General features: G+C 54.0%; 1 protein-coding gene across 11 annotated transcripts; it reads right to left on the bottom strand.

Moving 5' to 3' along the window:
* Window positions 1-636: 636 nt before the first annotated feature.
* LOC119062584 (septin-4) lies at window positions 637-18373 on the bottom strand. 11 transcript variants are annotated; one of them, XM_053657125.1, is made up of 12 exons: window positions 18277-18361; window positions 6643-6936; window positions 6193-6286; window positions 5696-5782; window positions 5076-5199; window positions 2376-2510; window positions 2145-2262; window positions 1954-2055; window positions 1659-1755; window positions 1403-1565; window positions 1133-1232; window positions 637-855 (listed from the first exon to the last, which is right to left on the bottom strand). In XM_053657125.1, the coding sequence occupies exons 1-12, from the start codon at window positions 18289-18291 to the stop codon at window positions 796-798; spliced, it is 1389 nt and encodes a 462-aa protein (XP_053513100.1). In that variant the 5' UTR covers window positions 18292-18361; the 3' UTR covers window positions 637-795. The 11 variants fall into 11 exon arrangements, with proteins under 11 accessions (XP_053513100.1, XP_053513103.1, XP_053513097.1 ...); XM_053657128.1 differs by having other exon boundaries at window positions 18286-18355; XM_053657122.1 differs by lacking the exon at window positions 18277-18361 and adding an exon at window positions 17109-17144.
* Between the last annotated feature and the right edge of the window lie 224 nt (window positions 18374-18597).

The following is an 18597-nucleotide window of genomic DNA, read 5'->3' on the forward strand; positions in this document are numbered from 1 at the left end:
ACATGGGAACTTTTATACAGTTAGTAAATTTCAGGAAGACAGAAACACTTCCCTGTGTTCACAGCCTTACATCCAGGGTCTGGAACAGCGTCTGCTACCTAGAAGATGCTTAATAACTATTGTTAAAAACTGAACAGTTCCAGGGCAGTGGCTACTTGATTCATTCCCAGCATTTACTGTAGTGTTTGGTGGTTTGCAAAGATTTCAACATTTGTTCAGTGCTCTATCACAGGCTTTCTAGAGGGCAGAGCTTATTATGTATATCCCTTTCCCCAAATCAGGAGAAATAGGAAGTCAGGAGACCGCACGCAGCTAACACCATGTCTTCCTAAGGGAAGATATCGGATCCAAAACTTCTGTAGAACTGAATGTCCTGTATGTGAAAAAAATGAAGAGAGTCCCAGGCTCGAGATATGAGAGGCAGGATAGGTATGGTCAGTAAAAAGGAGAGGCCAGACTGGATTCTAGACAAGGACTGAACCCTATCATGAGAGAGAAAGCTTTCCCCACTCCCCCTTCCTTGTAGAAGTCATAAACTAGCACCCTCCTCACACAGCTTTTTAAAACTGAGTCCTAGGATCTTCTTGGTCTCCACGAGGTGGTAAGGATACAGACAGCGACACCAGAAGCCACCTATATATTTGTTAAACTTTATTTCCTCTGAGTCTCTAGGGAGGCAGCAAGGATGTAAGGCGACGTGGCAGTAGCTGCAGGGGCCTGAGCAGAGCTGGTGCTGGGAGGGGCTGGTATGGGCAAGGCGAAGAGGAGATTTAAATATCCAGGGCTGACAGCCAGCTAATGGGTCTCCTTCATCTGTCTTTGGATTTTGTGCAGCATCTCCTGCATCCGCCGCAGCTGGGACAGGCACATGCATCAAAATGGGTGCTTTCGGCACCCATTACACCCTATAGAGTCAGGGAGTGTCCCCAAGCACTAATCCCTTGACCTGGTGCCTGGGTAGTCCTGGGGTGTAATATAGACCCTAGGTAGAACCACTAATCCACCAATCCAGGTCTCAGATATGCACCGGGGCCAGGGATCTCCCTATTCCCAGACAGAAAGATACTGAGGTTTATGATCAAGCAGTGGACCTCCCAGGCCGTCAACCCCTACCACCCCATACTGCTCTCACCTCCTCATCTTTCTCTCGGATCAGCCTCTCAGTTTCTGGATCTGCCCCTGGTGGGACAGCAGGGATGGGGAAGTCGGTACCACTCTCTCGAGTCAGTTTGCTGAGGGAAAGGGGAAAGGGGGGTTGGTGAGCCTAGGGGCACCCCAACACCTACTTGGATTGAGCCCAGGGACTGTAAAAGAAAAGCAGAAAGGAAGGGCTCGGTCTCACCCAAGGCTTGTGCTTGGGATTGAGTCCCCCTGCCTGCTGTGTCCCGGCTTTTGATCATACTTGCGATTCCGTTCTTTCACCACCAGGCGGGTCATGCTCTGGATACACTGTGCCCGGTAGTTCTCATAATGTGTCTCCCGCGTCACATCCTTCAAGTCCTGCATGTGAGTACGCACCAGCATTGTCCTCAGCTTCACAAAGTCGCAGTGCCCTGGGTTTTCCACTGCATAGCAAGGCTAGGGGTCAGCCAGGGGCTTGGGTAGGGAGAGTCACTTGAGGGCAAGGAAGTATCCTAGTCACAAGCTCAGTGCTTTACCTTCCACGATGCCCCAAGGGTAGAGACGGCCCCTGACTCGTCGCCCTCTGGCCTCTACCACAGTGTTGCTGCCAATGACGGCAAATGGGATGCTTTCCTGGAAGAAGTTTGGAGCATCTGTCACCATCCCCCATTCTCACCTGTTCCTTTCCACCTATGTCTTCATCTTCTCTGCCTCACTGTAGGAAACCAGGGTTCTCTCCCACCCCGAAGAGCCCCCCTTGTATAGATTTCTACTTCTTTCTTTTGCCCAGAAGAAACAAGGTGGGAAAGGGATGCCCTGGGGTGGCCCCACCTTGAGGGCTTGGTCCTGCAATTTGAAGTCCTCATCCTCATCAGAGTCACAGTCTGGGAACTGGTAGACCTTGATGCCAAAATGCTCTATCTCCTCCCGGATCTGGCAAACACAGGAGGGGCCCAAAGTTCTGGGGACCCCATCTTTTCCAGAAGCCCACCTGCTCCCCTCCCCGCACCAGCTTCCCTCACTTTGCGTTTCTTGCGCTCCACTTCGGGAGGTGTCAGTGTGTCCGCCTTAGCCAAGATAGGCACGATGTTGACCCGCTGATGCAGGGCCCTCATGAATTCAACATCCAATGGCCGGAGCCTGGGGAACAGGAATCTGTGACCACCTGCTTGTGGCAGCCCTGCCCCTGGTGCTCTTGGCCTGTTCCCTTGGCAGCACCCGGTGGTTGTAGGAGCCTCAGGCTCGGACCATACCCGTGGCCGAAGGGTGAGATGAAGTACAGGCAGCAGTGCACCCTGTTGTCTTGGATGTTCTTGCGGTTCAGCCCACTCTCATCTCGGAAGTACTGCTCAAACTGCTGGTCGATGTATTCTGCCACAGGCTTCCAGCTGGGGCAGGGAAAGACAAGCAGAGAAACTGTGGGAGTAGGGGCTGCCTAGTGAGCTCTGGGCCTGCAGAGTAGCCCCCGCCCTGAGCAGTGTTTTCAGGACCTGGTTATCCCTGGCTTGCTTCATTACATCTTCAGGGGGGTACCTGAGTGGGACAGGGGTGCATTTCACATGTCCTGATGGAAAACCAGACTATGCACACAAGCAGAGTTCCATAAATACTGGTTTGATGAGAGGAAAAGAGCCCAGGTGGCTAAACAAAGCAATAAGAATAGCAAGGTGCCTACAGGCGAACACCAATTGGGGAAGCCAAGGCAGCCCTAAGTCAGGTTCATGGTCTGGCCTCGGAGCCTCTGTTCTATGGTTCCACATTCTCTTCCACCTTTCCAAACCCACTCCATCCTTCAAGGTCATATCCAAGAGCCATCTCTTCCACCAGGTCTCCTTTGCATCAATGCACAGTGCTCTCCCCATCTCTTCACCACACAGTGAGATAGATAGAGAGATAGAGTTCTTGAGTATATATTATTATATATAGAGACATTACATATATAATCTCTCTGTGTGGTAAAGAGAGGGGGAGTACATATGAATTTATATACATACATATATATTGAAGACCTTCAATTTTCAAGTCCTTTGCTCTTCTGGTATCTAGTTGAATCCTCACCAACAGGTGCCCTGATCAGTGGACATTCTGAGCATCATCACTCTCATTTTATACATGAAGGAACTAAATCCAGAGCAGTTTAAGAGATTTAATCCCGAGATTTAATTTCCATCTTGGGTAGGAAATTCTCTCCCCACCTGCGTCCCTGGCCTTCTGATTCTCAGCTCAGTGTGTTTATCACTACACTGCCTGACCCATTTACTAACTTGTTACCCAACTGGCACACACGAGAGAACTACTGTTCTCCACTCTCCCACACCTGCTGCCATGAGACTATAAGCCTCTTGGGGACAAGGATCCTCCATACTTGTTCTACATCCCTTAAATGGGCTACACACCTAGTATATGCTCAGTAAATTCCTGCTGGTTGACTAAATGAGTATATGTGGAGGAGCACGGTAAACTGTGAGCTAGCAGGCACATTAAGTATTATTATCGTGGCAGGTAAGAAGAGCTAAGTAGATTGACCAAAGGAGGGGATGATGCAGTATGACCCAGGTGCTGGTTGGAGCTAGAGTTCTCAGGGCAAGCCCAGTTTGCTGAGCCACATCTCTAGAGCAGGGAGGGTGATGATGACACGGAGGCCACCTCAATCCATCAGAAATCTCTGTGGGGACCACAAAGCACGTACAAGCACAGTGCTGGGGCAAGAATGTAAGGAATGACCCTTCCCTCAAGGCTTAGACTAAGACACTGAAGATGAACCAATGTGCTGAGCCAAAAGTCATGCGTTGTGACGCCAAGGCACGCAGTGAGAGTTCAGAGCACAGAAATGTCTGCCGCGATCTGATTAGTCTGTGAGGCAATCATCCAGGGTCAGCTGCACAGGCGTGTGACCTGTGCAGTCAGTCACATGGGGCCCTGCACTCAGAAGGCCCCACCCTTGGTTTGACTCTGCTGTGGCCATCTAGAAGTTCTTAATAATTTTCAACAAGAGGCCCCACATTTTAATTTTGCACTGTTCCTGCAATTACCATCTTAAAATGCACAAGTATAATGTACACAGCCCTTTACAGTTTTCAACACACAGCACGTGCATCATTCCAGGGGATTTTCAGATCGACTGGGTGAGGGAGTAAGGGCCAGCATTTTTCAGGAACGCAGGCATTTGCTCAGGATCACGCAGTTACTAAATGCTGAACTGAGATTTGAATTCGCAGTCTCGAGGTCTTAGAACTACCCTGCCTAACTTCTTCATCAAAGGCGCCTCCCTTTTCCTGTCTCTAGCAGCCATTCCTCATCTACTCACTTACGTCTGACCAATATCCGTCTAGTAGCTGAAAAATAAATAAATAAGGAAGGAAGGGAGAGACAGAGAGAGAAAAGCAAGCAAGCAGAGATGATGGCAGTGGAGGGCAATGTAGCAAAGCCACCTTTTCTTTTGGCAGGTGGCCTAGAGGGTGCCTGGAGTTTAAACAAAGTTCTACTTTTTTCGCCTTTGTCTCTTCTTTCTCTCCTTCCATTCACTCTTCCTTCAATTCACTCTCACCCCTTTAATAACACTCGTTTGTGGCACCTAAAAAGTTGCTGTGAAAGGAAAGGAAGGAGGGAGGGTGGCGTTTATTGAGCACTTACTATCAGGCTCTGTTCTACATGTTTTCACACGTGTTTACTTTTTTGAGGCTTTTCTTTCTTATCCTGTGTTCTCACCCCCATTACAAAACTATAGGTCAGAGTCAGAGGAACATCAGAGATCATCTATTTCAATCTTTCCCTCTCACTTCACAGAGGAGACAGCTTCCAATAAGAAGCACTGCATGCTCAAGGCCCTAAACCTCTTCCTCCTAACAATTTGGAATAAGTCTGTGCCTGTGTGTGCACCTGTACGTGTATATGGAATGGGTGGGTGGTCAGTGGGGAGGCAGCTGGGGCTGTGCTTGGTCAGACAGACATACCACTCTGTGTTGTTGACTGCATCCCCAAAACCTGGTGTGTCCACAATGGTGAGCCGCAGCTTCACGCCCTTCTCTTCTATGTCCACTGCATGTTTAGTGATCTCCACAGTTTGCATTATCCGCTCTGAAGAAGGGGGAAACTGAGGCCAGGGCAAGGACCTGCCCCATCAGGACAAGCCACCCACCCCAACCAGTGTGGCTGTCCAGATCGCCTCATCCACACTGCCCCCCTTCCCACCCCGAGGCTGCCTGGGGGCCTCTTCTCTGGGAACCAGCAAGGAGCACATTTCCCAACACAGGAAATGCCGGTGGCTGTTGGCTCTGGCCCCAGCCTCTCGCTGCTCCCTGCTATTTTCTTGGATTCCTGGAATCCTTTGGGGGTCAGACACTCACTCAAAGGGCGGGATTCTGGTCCCTGCCCTGCCTCGGCACCCAAATCTTTAGGGAGCTGGCTGGTAGGTTGCCAATCTAGATAGGCCTATAGAGAGATGCTGCCAGACTCTCTAGAAGCCATGGTTGCCTACATGCCGGGGAAGACCCCACTCCCCAGACTCTGGAGAGAGTTGGTTTCCCAGGTCAGTCTGCCTGCCTGTCTTGGTGCTCCCCGCCACCTTCTTTACCTTCAGCACTGAGGAGTTTCCGGTCCCGGTACAGATCGGTGAGGAAGAGGCTATTGACAAGAGTGGATTTTCCCAGGCCAGACTCTCCTGACAGGCGAGAAAGAACAGAAGATAAGACCTAGAGCCAAGAGGCAACCCCACTAGACCAAGGTGTGAGGGGAGCTGCTGCTTGTTTCACTGGGAAGAGACTAATCAAACCACAGCAGGGAAGGAAGCAGATGGAAGAGCTTGTCCACTCTCGTCTGAAAGCAGCCAGAGGGGGTAAGAGATTGCCCAAGTTTTCCCAGAAAAAGGCAAATATAAGAAATCTATTGGTCAAATGTTCTTTGTACCACTTTACCCCATACGCATACTTTTGAGTACCCACGGCCACTACCTATTTTGCAAAAAGGGACAGCGGCTTGCTGCTCTCTCCTTCCCTACCTGTGCCTGCTCCCCACATACAGACCATCCCCACCCGAAACGCCCAGCCCGGCCCAACCCTGCCCCCGCTCTACCTGCCACCATGAGGGTAAAGTCAAAGCCTTTCTTCACGGACTTTCGGTGAACTTGATTGGGGAGGGTCGCAAAGCCCACATATTCCTTGTCATCCTAGTGCACAGGGAGGCAGAGCGTATCAGGGAGAGGCAGGAGGGGCCCAGGACCCAACACCCACAGCCTCCTCCCTCTCTCCTAGGTCTCTGCCCAGCCTTGGAAGAGCAGTGTCAGACTTCTTTGTGGTCCCATCTGGGGCCACCAGCTGGGCTCCTGTTCCTGACACTGTCAGTTCTCAGTGCACATCAGGGCCAACACACACAGCTGGGGCTGACAAAGGACAGAGAGAAGCCCCAGCTCAACACGCATGAATGTGTGTGCACACACACGCTCATGTGCACCTCCACATGCACACACTCAGGCTCTCTCTGCTCACGCCCCCTGAACAGGACAGACAGAGCTGGTGGCTCTACCTCAGAGGAGTCATAGGGATCAAGCTTGCCCCATGGACTGCGGGGCCGGGTTGAGGGGCTGAGAGGGGCTGAGGCACAGAAGTACTGCTGGCTGTCAGAGGGCTGGGGCCGCAAGGGGGATCTGAGCTCCAGGTCATCCTGGTAGAGGTCTGGGGCCTGGGGCGTTGGCTCTGGAACTTGGGGCCTGGACACCCAGGTCTTGGCCTCTGGTTGGTGGCAGCTGTCATTTTCTGGGAAATCCTTCCCGAACTTGTTCAGTTCTGCATCATCCGAGTCCTCCAAGAAGCGTTTGATCTGGGGATGGGGGGCAGGGGGTGGGCCAGCAGGTGGCAGGAAGGGAAGAATGAAGGAGGCAGACAGGAGAAGGCAGGAGGGAGAAAGGAAAGCGCTTGTGGTTAGAAGGGAAAGAAACTGCACTTGCAGCCAAGCCAGAGGAAGTGCTCCCCATCCCTCTCTCACCTGCTCACTCACAGGTCCCAGGTGCCAGGAGAGGCTCCAGGGTCCAGGAACAGCCCTGGGCAGCCCTGAAGCCTACCAACAGCTCTTGGGAACAGAGCAGCTCCAGTCCTGATGCCCCCCGTCCACAAGGTGCTGGTTGAGGCTGCCCTCCCTGAGTGGTCTGGCTAAACCAGGGCCCAGGTACTACCTCAAAGGCCAGGAAGTCAGACTGAATGGGGGAGCAGATAGAGGCATTAGAGGTGAGGAGAGAATGTGGCTCAGGATTCAAGGAGAGTGCTGAGAATCAGAAGGGGCAGAGCAGGAAGGGGGGGAGGGTGGGAAGGGAACTGCCAGCAGGGGGCTCCATGCCTCCTGCCCCTGCAGGTCAGGGAGCTCTGGGACTGGGATGCAGCCTCTATTGGGAGTGCTCACTGCCCAGAGCTCAGTATAGCCGACCTGACACCCCTTATTCCAGACAGTGGGCTACACTGGAGCCTGAGCCTGGGCCCCAGGGGAGAACTGTAAACCTGGCAGTGGATGCTGTGTTATGGGTGTAGGGGATCTAAGAGGGACCAAATGACGTAGAATGGGAGGACACTCGGCCTCTGGACCTACTGACAGCCCCCCAACTGTGCAGAACATATAAGGGAAGCACCCCTTATTTGCACCTTGCCCCCTTTGCCTGGAGTTGGCCTTTAGCCAGCAATGCCAGAGGGGATCTGGCCTGAACAGGGTACCACAGGGGTATAAGGCAGAATAGCTGGCTCCTCTCTGGAGACGGGCTCCATCCCATCTCCAGCTTGGAATTCTCATCCTTGGCTCCAGACCCGAAAGCCGCCTCTCCTTTGGTGGACAGCCCCCTTTGTGGAGTGCCTGGCAGTGCTGGGCTCAGATCTGCCTCACAATAGCCACGTGCTACCCCCAGACAATGGACAAGGGCCAGCTTCAGAGGCTGACTCACCCTCTGGGGATGGCCAACCAGTGTGGGCTACCCCACACCACTGTGGAGTCCCAGCCAGGGTGGGAGGAGGTAAGATGGCCATAGTCTTCCCGCAGCTCATTGTCTTACAAAGGGAAGAGCTGAGGGAGCGTGGGCATGCACATTGCCAGGTTTATGCCAGGGGTGGGGACTGAGACAGAGGCTAGTAGGAAATATCCCCTTGGAGCTACTTCCAGGCTGTTGCCTCTCAAGTCCCTATACCTGCTTATAGACATATCCTCCAGGGCTTGCCTGGATGGGGGAGGAAAAGATGTCCTTTAGCCTGACACTGGAACCAGCATGTGGGGACTTGGTGACCAGGAGAGGCTGTCCTGAGGCAAGCCTGACCTTACAGACTTTTCTCACCCATAATATTTGTAAGGTCCAGTTTGGGCATGCTACACGCCAGTTTATGTGTGTTGTCCAATGATTAATTGTGCCCCTTTCCACTCTCAAAAGTGTCCCAGCGTGGTTGATGAATCATATGGCACTAGAGAATAGATGGGGCTGAGGGACAGCAGGTCTTGTTTTCTGGCAGCTAAAGAGTCTGGGGAATTCCAGAAAATCCTGCCCCGCTGTACAATGCCATAGTGGCCCAGCAGGAGAGGACGGTGCTCCACCTGGTTTCCCCAGAGGCCCCAAGCAGGAAGGGGAGAGGGAAGGCACTGAGGGAGACCCCCACCCCACATTCTTCCAGCAGAGCCACCAGAAAGCCAGCACCAGGCTCTCCCTGCCAGCCCCGACCGGCTGCTCGTCAGCATGGAGGGGTCCACAGGGGCTCTAGAGCAGGAGTCAGGGTACCAGGGTCCTCACCTCCTGTCTGTCTGTCCGTCCCCACCCGCAGCTCTGCCAATGACCAAATCATTTTCTGACTGTGAGCCCCATTCCCAGCCTAGGCAGGGGAAAGACAGGTCAGGCCCACCCACTTCCCAGAGCAGCACCTTACCCCAGCTTCAGTGCTATCCTCAGGGACAGAACTGCCTCGACATCCCATTGAATGGTCCATGCCCCACGCTTCACACTCCCTGTCAGCAAGCTCTAGGTCTCAGGCAAAGTCTCTCACACACAGACACAGCCTGGTCTTGATGCTCTTGTTGTAAATCCTGCGTCCTGGCTTGCTCCTTTCCCTTTCTATCTGAATGCCCCCCCACCCTCTGTCAGGGGCCAAAAAAGCCTGTGGAATGTCCTTCCCCACCCCCTCCTCCTCCCCTTCCCTTGGCTCCCACAGTCCAAGGACAGCTCAGCTGCAGCAGGATCACTGGGTTTCTCTGCAGTTCCCTCCTCCTCTGATTGGCTGCCCCATGACGCCTGCCTGCGCCTACCCTGGTGGGCACAGTACCAGCCTCCCAAGTCTGTCTGCAGCACAGGTTCCTGCTCCGCTTGGTCTCTCCTGATAACCCCCAAGGACAGTGAGACCTGTCAGAGGGTTGTGAGCTCCCCCAAGGTGACCCAGCCCATCTGTACATGGGGCTGGCTATACCCAGGACACTCCACTCCTGAAGGATTCCAATCTCTCTCCTTCCCCTTAACTTGAAGTGGTGCTGGAATAGGGTGGGATGTCCTATAATCCTCTTGTCATAGGTCCTCAAGGAAGTGGATCCAGTTTTCTTCCCAAGTGTCCCTTTGTGTTTTCCCAGCAGAGAACTCTACTATCTTCAGAAATCTGCCCCTGGGTTTGCCTGCAGATAGCCCCAGAGGGACTCCTCCCACCCATGGGTACCTGACCTCTAACTCAGGGGACCTGTATCACTCCCATCACTTGCACAGTCAGTGGAGTTGCTGCCAGCACTTGGTCTCTGCGGGGCATGAGTTCAGGCCAGCAGGAGGCTGGCATCCCAGGGGCTTCCGAGTTGTCGGTTCGGTGGGAGACCAATTGAAGGGCCTGGTTGGGAGTGTGCAGATGAAGCACTTGACTAGCAGGCAGGCGCCCAGTGTTTCGGGTTCGGCCAGAAGCACCTTTTGCAATCTTTAATATTGTTTTAATTTCAAGGTCTTAATGCCGAATTGTGAATGGTTCTTCCTTGACTCCCAGGAAGGCTAGGGACAGAAAGCACTCCCAGATGACAGAGAACTCGCACTACTTTGAACCTGAGGAGAGATGGTGCATCACAAGTGCCGGGATGATTATTAATGTTGGCCTGTCGTTCTTTTTACATGCAAATTAACCCCCCTGAGCTCATGGGAAGCTCACCCCCCATGATCTCCTTTCAAAAAGAGAACTTCACAGAAGAGTCTGGCTTGACATGAACCGGGGTCTGAGGACAGGGCTGGCTGGGAGGCAGGGTGTGGAGGCTGAGGACTCTGGTGGTGGTGGGATGTCTTTGAGAGGAACAGGGCAGCCTCAGCCAAGTTGAAAGCACCAAGACCTCAGCTGAACCGAACTTAGTGTGTGGCAGAAAGAGCCCCTCTTGGTCTCTGCTGGAGTTGGCACTGGGGACAATCTGTGCTTCCCCAGGCTCCCATCTCTGAAATAACCCGCCTGTCCGTCCCATGCGGGGAGAAGGATGGAGGCGGGAATAAAGACAGGCACCACTTGGCCTCTCCCAGGAACTCCCCTTTAGAGAAGGTCACAGGGTCACCAAGACTTCCTGGCCAGGACTTGGGCCTCAGCCTGGACACAGCTTGAGAGACAACAGCCCAAGAGGTTGGCCTTTCCAGACCCAGAAACTTTGATGCCCTGAGGCCCCAGCAGCCCCCTCCTGGAGGCTGCCCACAGCCAACATCCTGCCCCACAGATTGGTCACGGACCTCCTCCTGCTGTAAACAGCCTGTGACTCCCAATGCAGAGGGCGAAGCTGGGGGCTCCCACACTGGGAGAAGCTGGCACGGGGCCTGGAGGCCTGACACCTGGCATAGTGTGTCTGTGGCAGACTCTGGCAATAGCGGCAGGAGAAGAGCTGGCCAAACATCAAAACTTCCTACCTGGGGGCCTCTAGGGAGGCTGGCTGGGGTTACTGTTTCTCCTGCCATTTCAGGCAGGTGGCAGGGATGAGTTCTCCCGACTCCCCACCACTGCAGAGGGGCCTGGTTTGAAGGGGGGCGGGTGTTGGGTATGGGATGCTGCAGGAAGAAGCTGTCCCATGGTCCTTCTCTCAGGTGCAAGATATATAGCTGATCCCCCAGACAGATGGTGAGCTGGGCTTCCCTCTCTCAGGGGTTTCCTGGGCGGAGGGCCCTGTGGGAAAGGCCCAGGTGCTGCCCTTTGCCAGGCTGTGGGGAGGAGGGCCCAAGCATCTCACCATCCCTCTTGGGGAGGACTGCACTGTTTGTGGGCCTCCTCTGTGTGTTTTCCAAAGAAGTTGTGCTGGCCCCTGAGCTTAGGGTAGGTGGGTGAGGAGGAGTCACCCAGATAACCGCTGACTCAAGGAAGGGCGGGGACCCTCCCCCCAACCCTGCTCATCGCTGACGCGCCCTCCCCAGCACAGCATTCCGCGTATCAGCCGGCGCACTCCAAACCCAGCACGGACTCACCCCTTCGTCCAAGAACACCGGCAGCACCCCCGGGGATCGAGGCCCGCCTCATAGCTGCTCAGATCATAAATAGAAACTTGGGCGCGAGCGACAGAGCAGTCCCTGCCTGTGCCCAGGGCCGGCGACAGCGCAGCACCTCCAGGGCTGCGGCGCCACAGTCCCTCTGAGCCTCCAGGGAGCGGAAGGCCCTGGCCCTGCGTGGCGACCCCTCCCCAACCCCAGCCCCCGGCCTTACCATGGCTGCAGCCCGGGCAGGGCCAGCTCTGCCTGGACAGCGCCCGTAGGACCAGAGGCCGGAGCTGCGCGACCTCTCAGCACAGCCAGCCCCAGCCCGCAGCCCGAGCGCAGACGGACGGGGGCGGGGCCCGGGGTGGGGCGGGGTGAGCCAGCCTAGAGGCGGGGTCTGTACCTCCCGGAGTGGGTAGGGGGTCGAGGGTGCATGCTGGACAGGGTGTGGTCAGCCTGGCAGCGAGCCTTGCAGCTGGCGACCCCCAGAGGCACAGGATTCAGAGGGGCGCTCGGAAGAGTGCTGCACTGTCACCTGGCTCTTCCCTACTCAGCTCCTAAAGAGTGTAGTCTTGGGACAGCGTATCACCATGTGGGCTTCAGCCAGTCCCCAGTGAAGATGAGAGCGCCCCCCTGGTACCCCCAGAAGATGCCTTTGGAAGAAGGGGGAGGGTGTTGCTCCATGAATTGAAGACAAACCATTAGCTGCCCCCAGAGTACTCCAGGTTTCTGGGAAGTTAATCTGACCGATGGCCCAAGTCACTGATTATCCATAACCCCTCCGCACTTCCAAGGCAGAATGGCAGACATGCTCCCCCTCCACCCGAGCTGTGAAGAAGAGACAGGAGGTTCCCTTTGTGCAGGACCCTAGATTAAAGATTAAAGAGGATTTGCTGCATAAATTATCCAGGGACCATCTGCTGGAAGGGTGAAAGGAGAGGCGGAGTGGCCGTTCCAGCTCGCCTGGGGCTGAGGAAAGTGGGCAGGGCCTCAGGAGAGGCCAGCCGAGGCCTGCTGGGCAGTCAGGTGAGGTGCTGTGGGGACAGGTGCCCCAGCAGCTCTAGAGGCATTAGAGGCTCAGGGGGTCAGCAGCAGCGAGGAGGGAGAAGATGCTCAGGGGGTGGGGAGTTGGTGGGGATTTCCTGAGCTAACGCAGGTCTGAGTTGGTCAACTTCTGTGGAAGTTTCCAGAAGCATGACCCTCCCTGACTCCAAAAAGCCCTCCCCCACAGCAGGCTGACTGGCCTGAACACACTTTGGACAAAACTGACGCCCACAGGCATGGCCCTCTCTACTGGTAGAAGCGCCAGAGGCCCGCCTACCCTATTTTAGTACTACCTGTGACCCTGGGGTCATGGTTGGAGTCAGAGAGAACTCATCAGAGGGAGAGGCAGGGCCTGAGTAGGTAGATGAGGTCAGGCTCAGAAACCCAAGGGCTGCTATCGCAGATGGTACTGGCTACTTGGCACCAGTGGGCTGCAAGGTGTAAGAGGTAGCTGATGCTTAAAGAAGTCAGTTCACGCAGAGGACCCTTTTTCACTGGGTGACTTCACCTCTCTGGGCCTCGATTTCCACACCTGAAAATGAGGGTATTAAACTAGGCTAAAAGTCAGTGGTTTGGCTCCAAGGAGAAGATGAGAAAGCCTTCTGCAAAAGGCCTAGGGTAGATCGGGAGATAGGAAGCTGTACTCAGGGCAACAAAGACAAAAAGGCGGTTCTTTAGAGGGAAACCAAAGGCTGCTGCTGGAAGTCTGTGGAAGCAGCAGCAGCTGCTGCCATCAGTCCCGGATGTCATACTTGGGCGACACCAAGCCTCACTATGGGAAACTAGCTGTAGGCCACTAGCCCTCATGCACACGCTCATAAGAATAGCTCTTGGGCGCTACCACCAGCAGTCAGCATTGACCTGGGTGGGCTGGGGGTGCTGGGCCCAGGGGAGAAAGCCTATGTCAAGGAAGAAAGGTCCCATGACAAAGGCTTGTTTTCTACAGTCATAGCATCCCTCCTTCCCCCAGTCCTAGCCGCAGTTCGAGTGTGGACACAGAGACATCTCAGAAGGCTGCTCAGTTAGCTCATCCTCAGCTGTGGCTGGAATCCCAGCTCTGTGCTGGCACCTGCTGCTGAGGCCCCAGAGAGCCCTGTGTGTCCTAAGGCACATTGGAGCCGACTTGCTTTGAAGGAAGTGAGGCCCGAGAGGGGCCTGGGACTATGTTACTCATCTCAAAGCCAAGAATTTTGGGGTCTGGATGGCCAGTTTCTTTGTAATCACTGCACCACAAGCCCAACATAAGGCATGCTCAGCAAAATAAAAGCTGAAGACAGACTTGGAGCCATTCCACATGCACAAACCCCACCTGCTGACCCTGGGACATTCAGGGGTCTCTGGTCTGGGCATATGTCCCTGTGCCAGCTTTGGCTAATGCACTGCCCAAAAGTCCCTACCCCTCACTGGGCCTCTGTTTCCCTGTTGAAAGAAAGGACTAGACTGCCCCCAACTCCAGCTCTCACGCTCTGTGTTGGTGTCTGGTCAGAAGCAGGACTAAGACAGAGCTGCTCTCGTGTGAGTCATTGACCACTGAGCACTCATCCTCACCTCCAGCCATCAGGTGGCCTGGCCAACCTTGCCTCAGTGCCCCTTGGTGCTTGGAGCTCGGGTTCTTCCTTGAATCCAACATCCCACCAGGCACTGATGTCCTTGACGACAGCACAGTTCCCTGGGCATTGATGGGGTGGGGTAGTCAAGCCAGAGGTCTAAGGAGTGGACATTTGGGTTGGCACAGAGGGTGACTCTTCTGGGACACTCAGACCAGCAACCACAGCTCCAGCCTGCTGTTCTGGGCTCCCCCTGCTCAGGTCAGACCAACATGGTGTGTATGGAACACCTCCTGTCCCCTCCCCTGGATCTTTCCTGCCCACCCATCAGTGAAGCTTGTGCAGCCCTGAGCTAAACAAGAATGCTACACTTGGGCCAAGCTAGGGCCCAGGTTCAAAGCCACGGATACAGTGATTATTACAGGAAATCAGGATTTCAGATCTGCACAACTAGCAAAGGCCACTTTTGCCTCTCAGTAGCAGTTTCCCTTAGGTGGTACAGGAGCTTATCAGGCTTCCCTCCCCCCAGAGCTGATGAGTCACTGAGGACGCAGAGAGCCCTGGTGGGGCTGAAAGGCTATCACTGGGTTGTGTCTTTCAAGGAAACCTTAGCCAGTCTATCTAGCAAGGTCTGTGCAAAGTCAAGAAACCAAAATAACCTAAGCCCTACTCCTCCCTCTACCGCTCCTCTGTCCCATGATCCCTGGACAGCTGTGAGATGTGGGTGGCAAGGCCAGGGAGCACTGTGTTTCCTGGCACCTGGTGAATGGCTGCCAGTTCCAAAGCCAGCAGGATGCTAGAAGCCAGCCAGAGGGCCCTTCCAACACCCTCTCTACAGTGGGACGGGGCCTAGGAGCTCAGGGATGGAAGGGGCTTACATACCTCCCAATGCCACTACCCACTGGAGACTGACTCCCTTCAAGGACTCCCTGACCTCCCAGCCTCTGCTTGAATACCTCTTGTGGACTCCAACAACTGCCCTTCCGTATTTGGGCAGTCAGTTACCAAGGTCATTACACTGAGCTGTAATTTGTCTCCCCCCTACCTTTACCCTCCAAATGCCTCGATGCCAGAATCTTTGCTCACTCATTTTGCTGGACTTTGTTTTGTCCTTTGAGGTCCACACCCTTTCAAGTGACCCATCCATATACTTTTCTCTCCCAGAGTAACCACCAGTCTCTCAAGGACAGTGAGTATGTCTTCTATTTTAACCTCTATTTACTTCAGTTTGGTGAACATGTGATGTGATGTGATGTGATGTGATGTGATGTGATGTGATGTGATGTGATGTGATGTGATGTAGGCCTGGGCGAGAGACCAGGCCTCTGCCCCCAGGGGATGTCTGATCAGTATGGATTGACTGAAAAGAGTCATTGATCAGTTTTCCACCCTGATTTTGGAGCAGAGCCAAGCCTTGAGGCTCTGGGCTTCTTTGACCTACCCTTCATTCTGGCTGCTTACCCACTCACGCCCAACGCCCAGACTCAGAGTTCATTGGCAAAGACACAGATGTGACCTCCACTAAAACCTTTCCCTTCACCATTCTTGATCTCTGAAGGTGATGCAGAAATACCGAGAAGTTATTTTCCAGGAAGACGTAGCTACAGAAGACTCTACCCCACACCTGCATCCCTGAGGCAGGCTGCTCCCGTAGTGCTCTCAGCTTTCATCAGCCAGCTCTGAGCCTCTGTTTCTTCTGAAATAGGGAGGAAAAGGCTCACCTCGTTGGAGTGCTGCTGTGGTTCACTAAGGCAACACATGTAGGCTGGAATAACCTCTATGATGGGCGGGGGCTATTACCTCAGCCAATGAGAAAATTGCCAACACTGAACCAGCAACTGTCAACTGTGACTATTTCAAGTGCCTTCCCTCCAAAGGATTAGGCTTGTGCAGGTGAATGTAGGGTGACAGAAGAGCCTCAGACTACAGTGACATGGAAATGACCATGCTGCCACCGACTGTGGAGTCAGCTTCTCCAGCTACACACCACTGCATCTTTAGAAAACAGGTCTTGGTTTCAGACTCACCGAGCTGAGTTCCCAAAAACAGCCTCAATGGAGACTCCTGGAGCTGAAGGACTTTGCCTGTGGTGGGTATGCCAAGGAAATGACTTTGGCTGGCCGGCCTTCTCACCTACAGTGTCAGAGCCCTTGCTGCCCCCAGGAGCTGCCTCACATTCTGCCCCCCGCCAGGCTTTCATTCAGCCCCCAGGTGCAGCTGTCTGGTGCTTCCCCCTTCATGGCAGCTGGTACCCAGCAGCTGAGCAGAGAAGGGTGAAGGGACATGGTCATTTCTGTCACTCAGGACAGCCCTCCTCTGGCTGAGCAGTTGTCTGGGTGGCTGCTGTGTTAGATATTCGCTTCCTTGCCCAAGTGTGCACTCTGACCTCTGACACCAAGCTCCCTAATCCAGCCAGGCCCTGTTTCTCCTCTTACTCGGGGGGGGAAAAAAATCCAACATTTCAAACACCACCAAACGACTCTGACAGAAAGATGTAATGTTGGAGATGGGTTCCAGGCAGAGAAACAAGGAGCTTCTGGAAATACACCAGAAAGTCCCAAATGGATGCGGCAGACTCGTCCCTACGCAGGATCGTTCTGGCAGAACAGAAAACTAAGGGATTCTGGCCTCAGTTCTGCCATCAAGCCTCAGGAGGCTTTTCCTGCCCCTATTTTGTAGGCAGAGGTAGCAATCTGCCCAGGTGTCCGATGAAGGAAAGACATTATCCCTCTGCCCTGTGCTTCCAGTGGCTCCTGCTGAGGCACACCATGTCCCAGCCTGTCCTAGGGTGAACCACTTGTCCTGTTCTGCCCAGGACTAAGGGAGTTCTCAGGATGCAGCACTTTCAGGGCTAGAGCCAGGAAACTCCTGAGCAAACCCTGATGAGTTGGTAATTTAAGTTAGCCTGTCCCCAAAATATCAAGTCTAGGCCAGAGGTCACCAGCATCCTATCCTGCTCTGGCCCTGACTGCCCATGGTACCTGGAAATGAAACGGTGCCATCTGACAGGAAAAGAAGCCTTGTGGTGAGGGTCAAGCTGTTATGAAAAGCCTCCTGAGGTGCCCTGTCCCATTTTCAGCATCTGTGCTTCATTCTTTCAACAATTCCCTTTCCTCTCAACTACGAGCCTCTGTGCAAAGCAAGAGAAAACGAGAGGAGTGGGGAAGATGGTTCCAGGGTTCCTTCCCTTATGCTGGGGCTCTAGTAACATCCCTATGAATGCAGAGCCTCTCTGCACTCCTGCCAGGCGCCAGAGTTTGCTTTGTCTACAAAGTCTACGTAAGCAAATCATCTCCATGTCTCAGGAGCCAACAGGAGCCTGGCTGTCCTACCTCCCAGGGGCCAAATGACATGCCACCCTAAAGATACCCAAGTCTATCTTAGATGTCACCGAGCCAGCCTCCTCTAGTTCCTGGCCTGTTTTCCAGAGTTGGCCTCTTGCATAATTGATAGATAAAGCAGGGAGTGAACCACCTTGTGCACTGACAGCCTGAGAAGCCACATCCAAGGGCAGGTAGGATGGGGCCTTGAGGACATAGGATCTTGGGGCCAGGGCAGCCCCATCCCATCGTGGGTGTTGCAGCCCCTCCCACCAAGAGTTACTTTATTCCACAGAATTCCCTCAGGGCTGTGTGAGAAGACAGCTCCCACTGACCCCATAAGGCACCCTCAGGACCTTCCTGTTGAGCTTTGGCTAGTTCTGGTATTTTAAAAAAAAACCCAAAACCCCAACTATTAGGAATGCGTCTCTCAGTCCAACATAACCTCTTCTGCAGACTCCAGCCCCTAACACCCAATCCAAGGATAAATATCTGCCCATCCCCCTCCTTAGACAGAAGGACCTTGAGGGCTGCTTGGGAGGAGACTGACACAGAGAGATGGGCTGAATCATGTTCCATCCCCAGCTGTGGACCCAGACGGGCCTATAAAGCTCAACAACAGACATGCTGCCGTCCACGAGCCAGGCGCCGTGGCTGGGCCACCAGAGAATTCCTGCTGGGAGTAGAATCTGGAACAGGCTCTATAGTCAACCACTCCCAGATCAGAGGAACCAGAGGCCTTGGATGCCAGCACCACAGTCTCCAACCCGGGGCTGCTGGGGCGGGGGGGCAGGCTGGGGAAGGCCTAGCTCTCTCCCAAGGACAGTACCTGGCCCACCTCCATGCCACGCCACCTCCAGAGAGCCAGGAAGACCAGCAGGCCCAGCTGCCTGTGAGTCCTCTCTTCCAGCTTCTGGGGAGCAGCTCTGCTACTGAACAGGGCTGGAGAGCCACAATTATCCAGACAGGATAAGAGCTATTTTGGGAAGGAGCTGTCCTGCTGCCAAGGCTTTGACTTCCTAAACCAAAACAAGATGGGGTAAAGTAGGGAGGAACTTGCTCAATCAAAAACATCATATCCTGAAATAGGGGAAGTTTTCCTCCCCAAAGGTATAGATTAGCATCAAAAGTGGAGCAGGAGGCTAGCTGT

This window comes from Artibeus jamaicensis, unplaced genomic scaffold (assembly GCF_021234435.1).
Source record: "Artibeus jamaicensis isolate MK-2021 breed Jamaican fruit bat unplaced genomic scaffold, CSHL_Jam_final contig_1998, whole genome shotgun sequence".
NCBI classification, from domain to species: domain Eukaryota; kingdom Metazoa; phylum Chordata; class Mammalia; order Chiroptera; family Phyllostomidae; genus Artibeus; species Artibeus jamaicensis.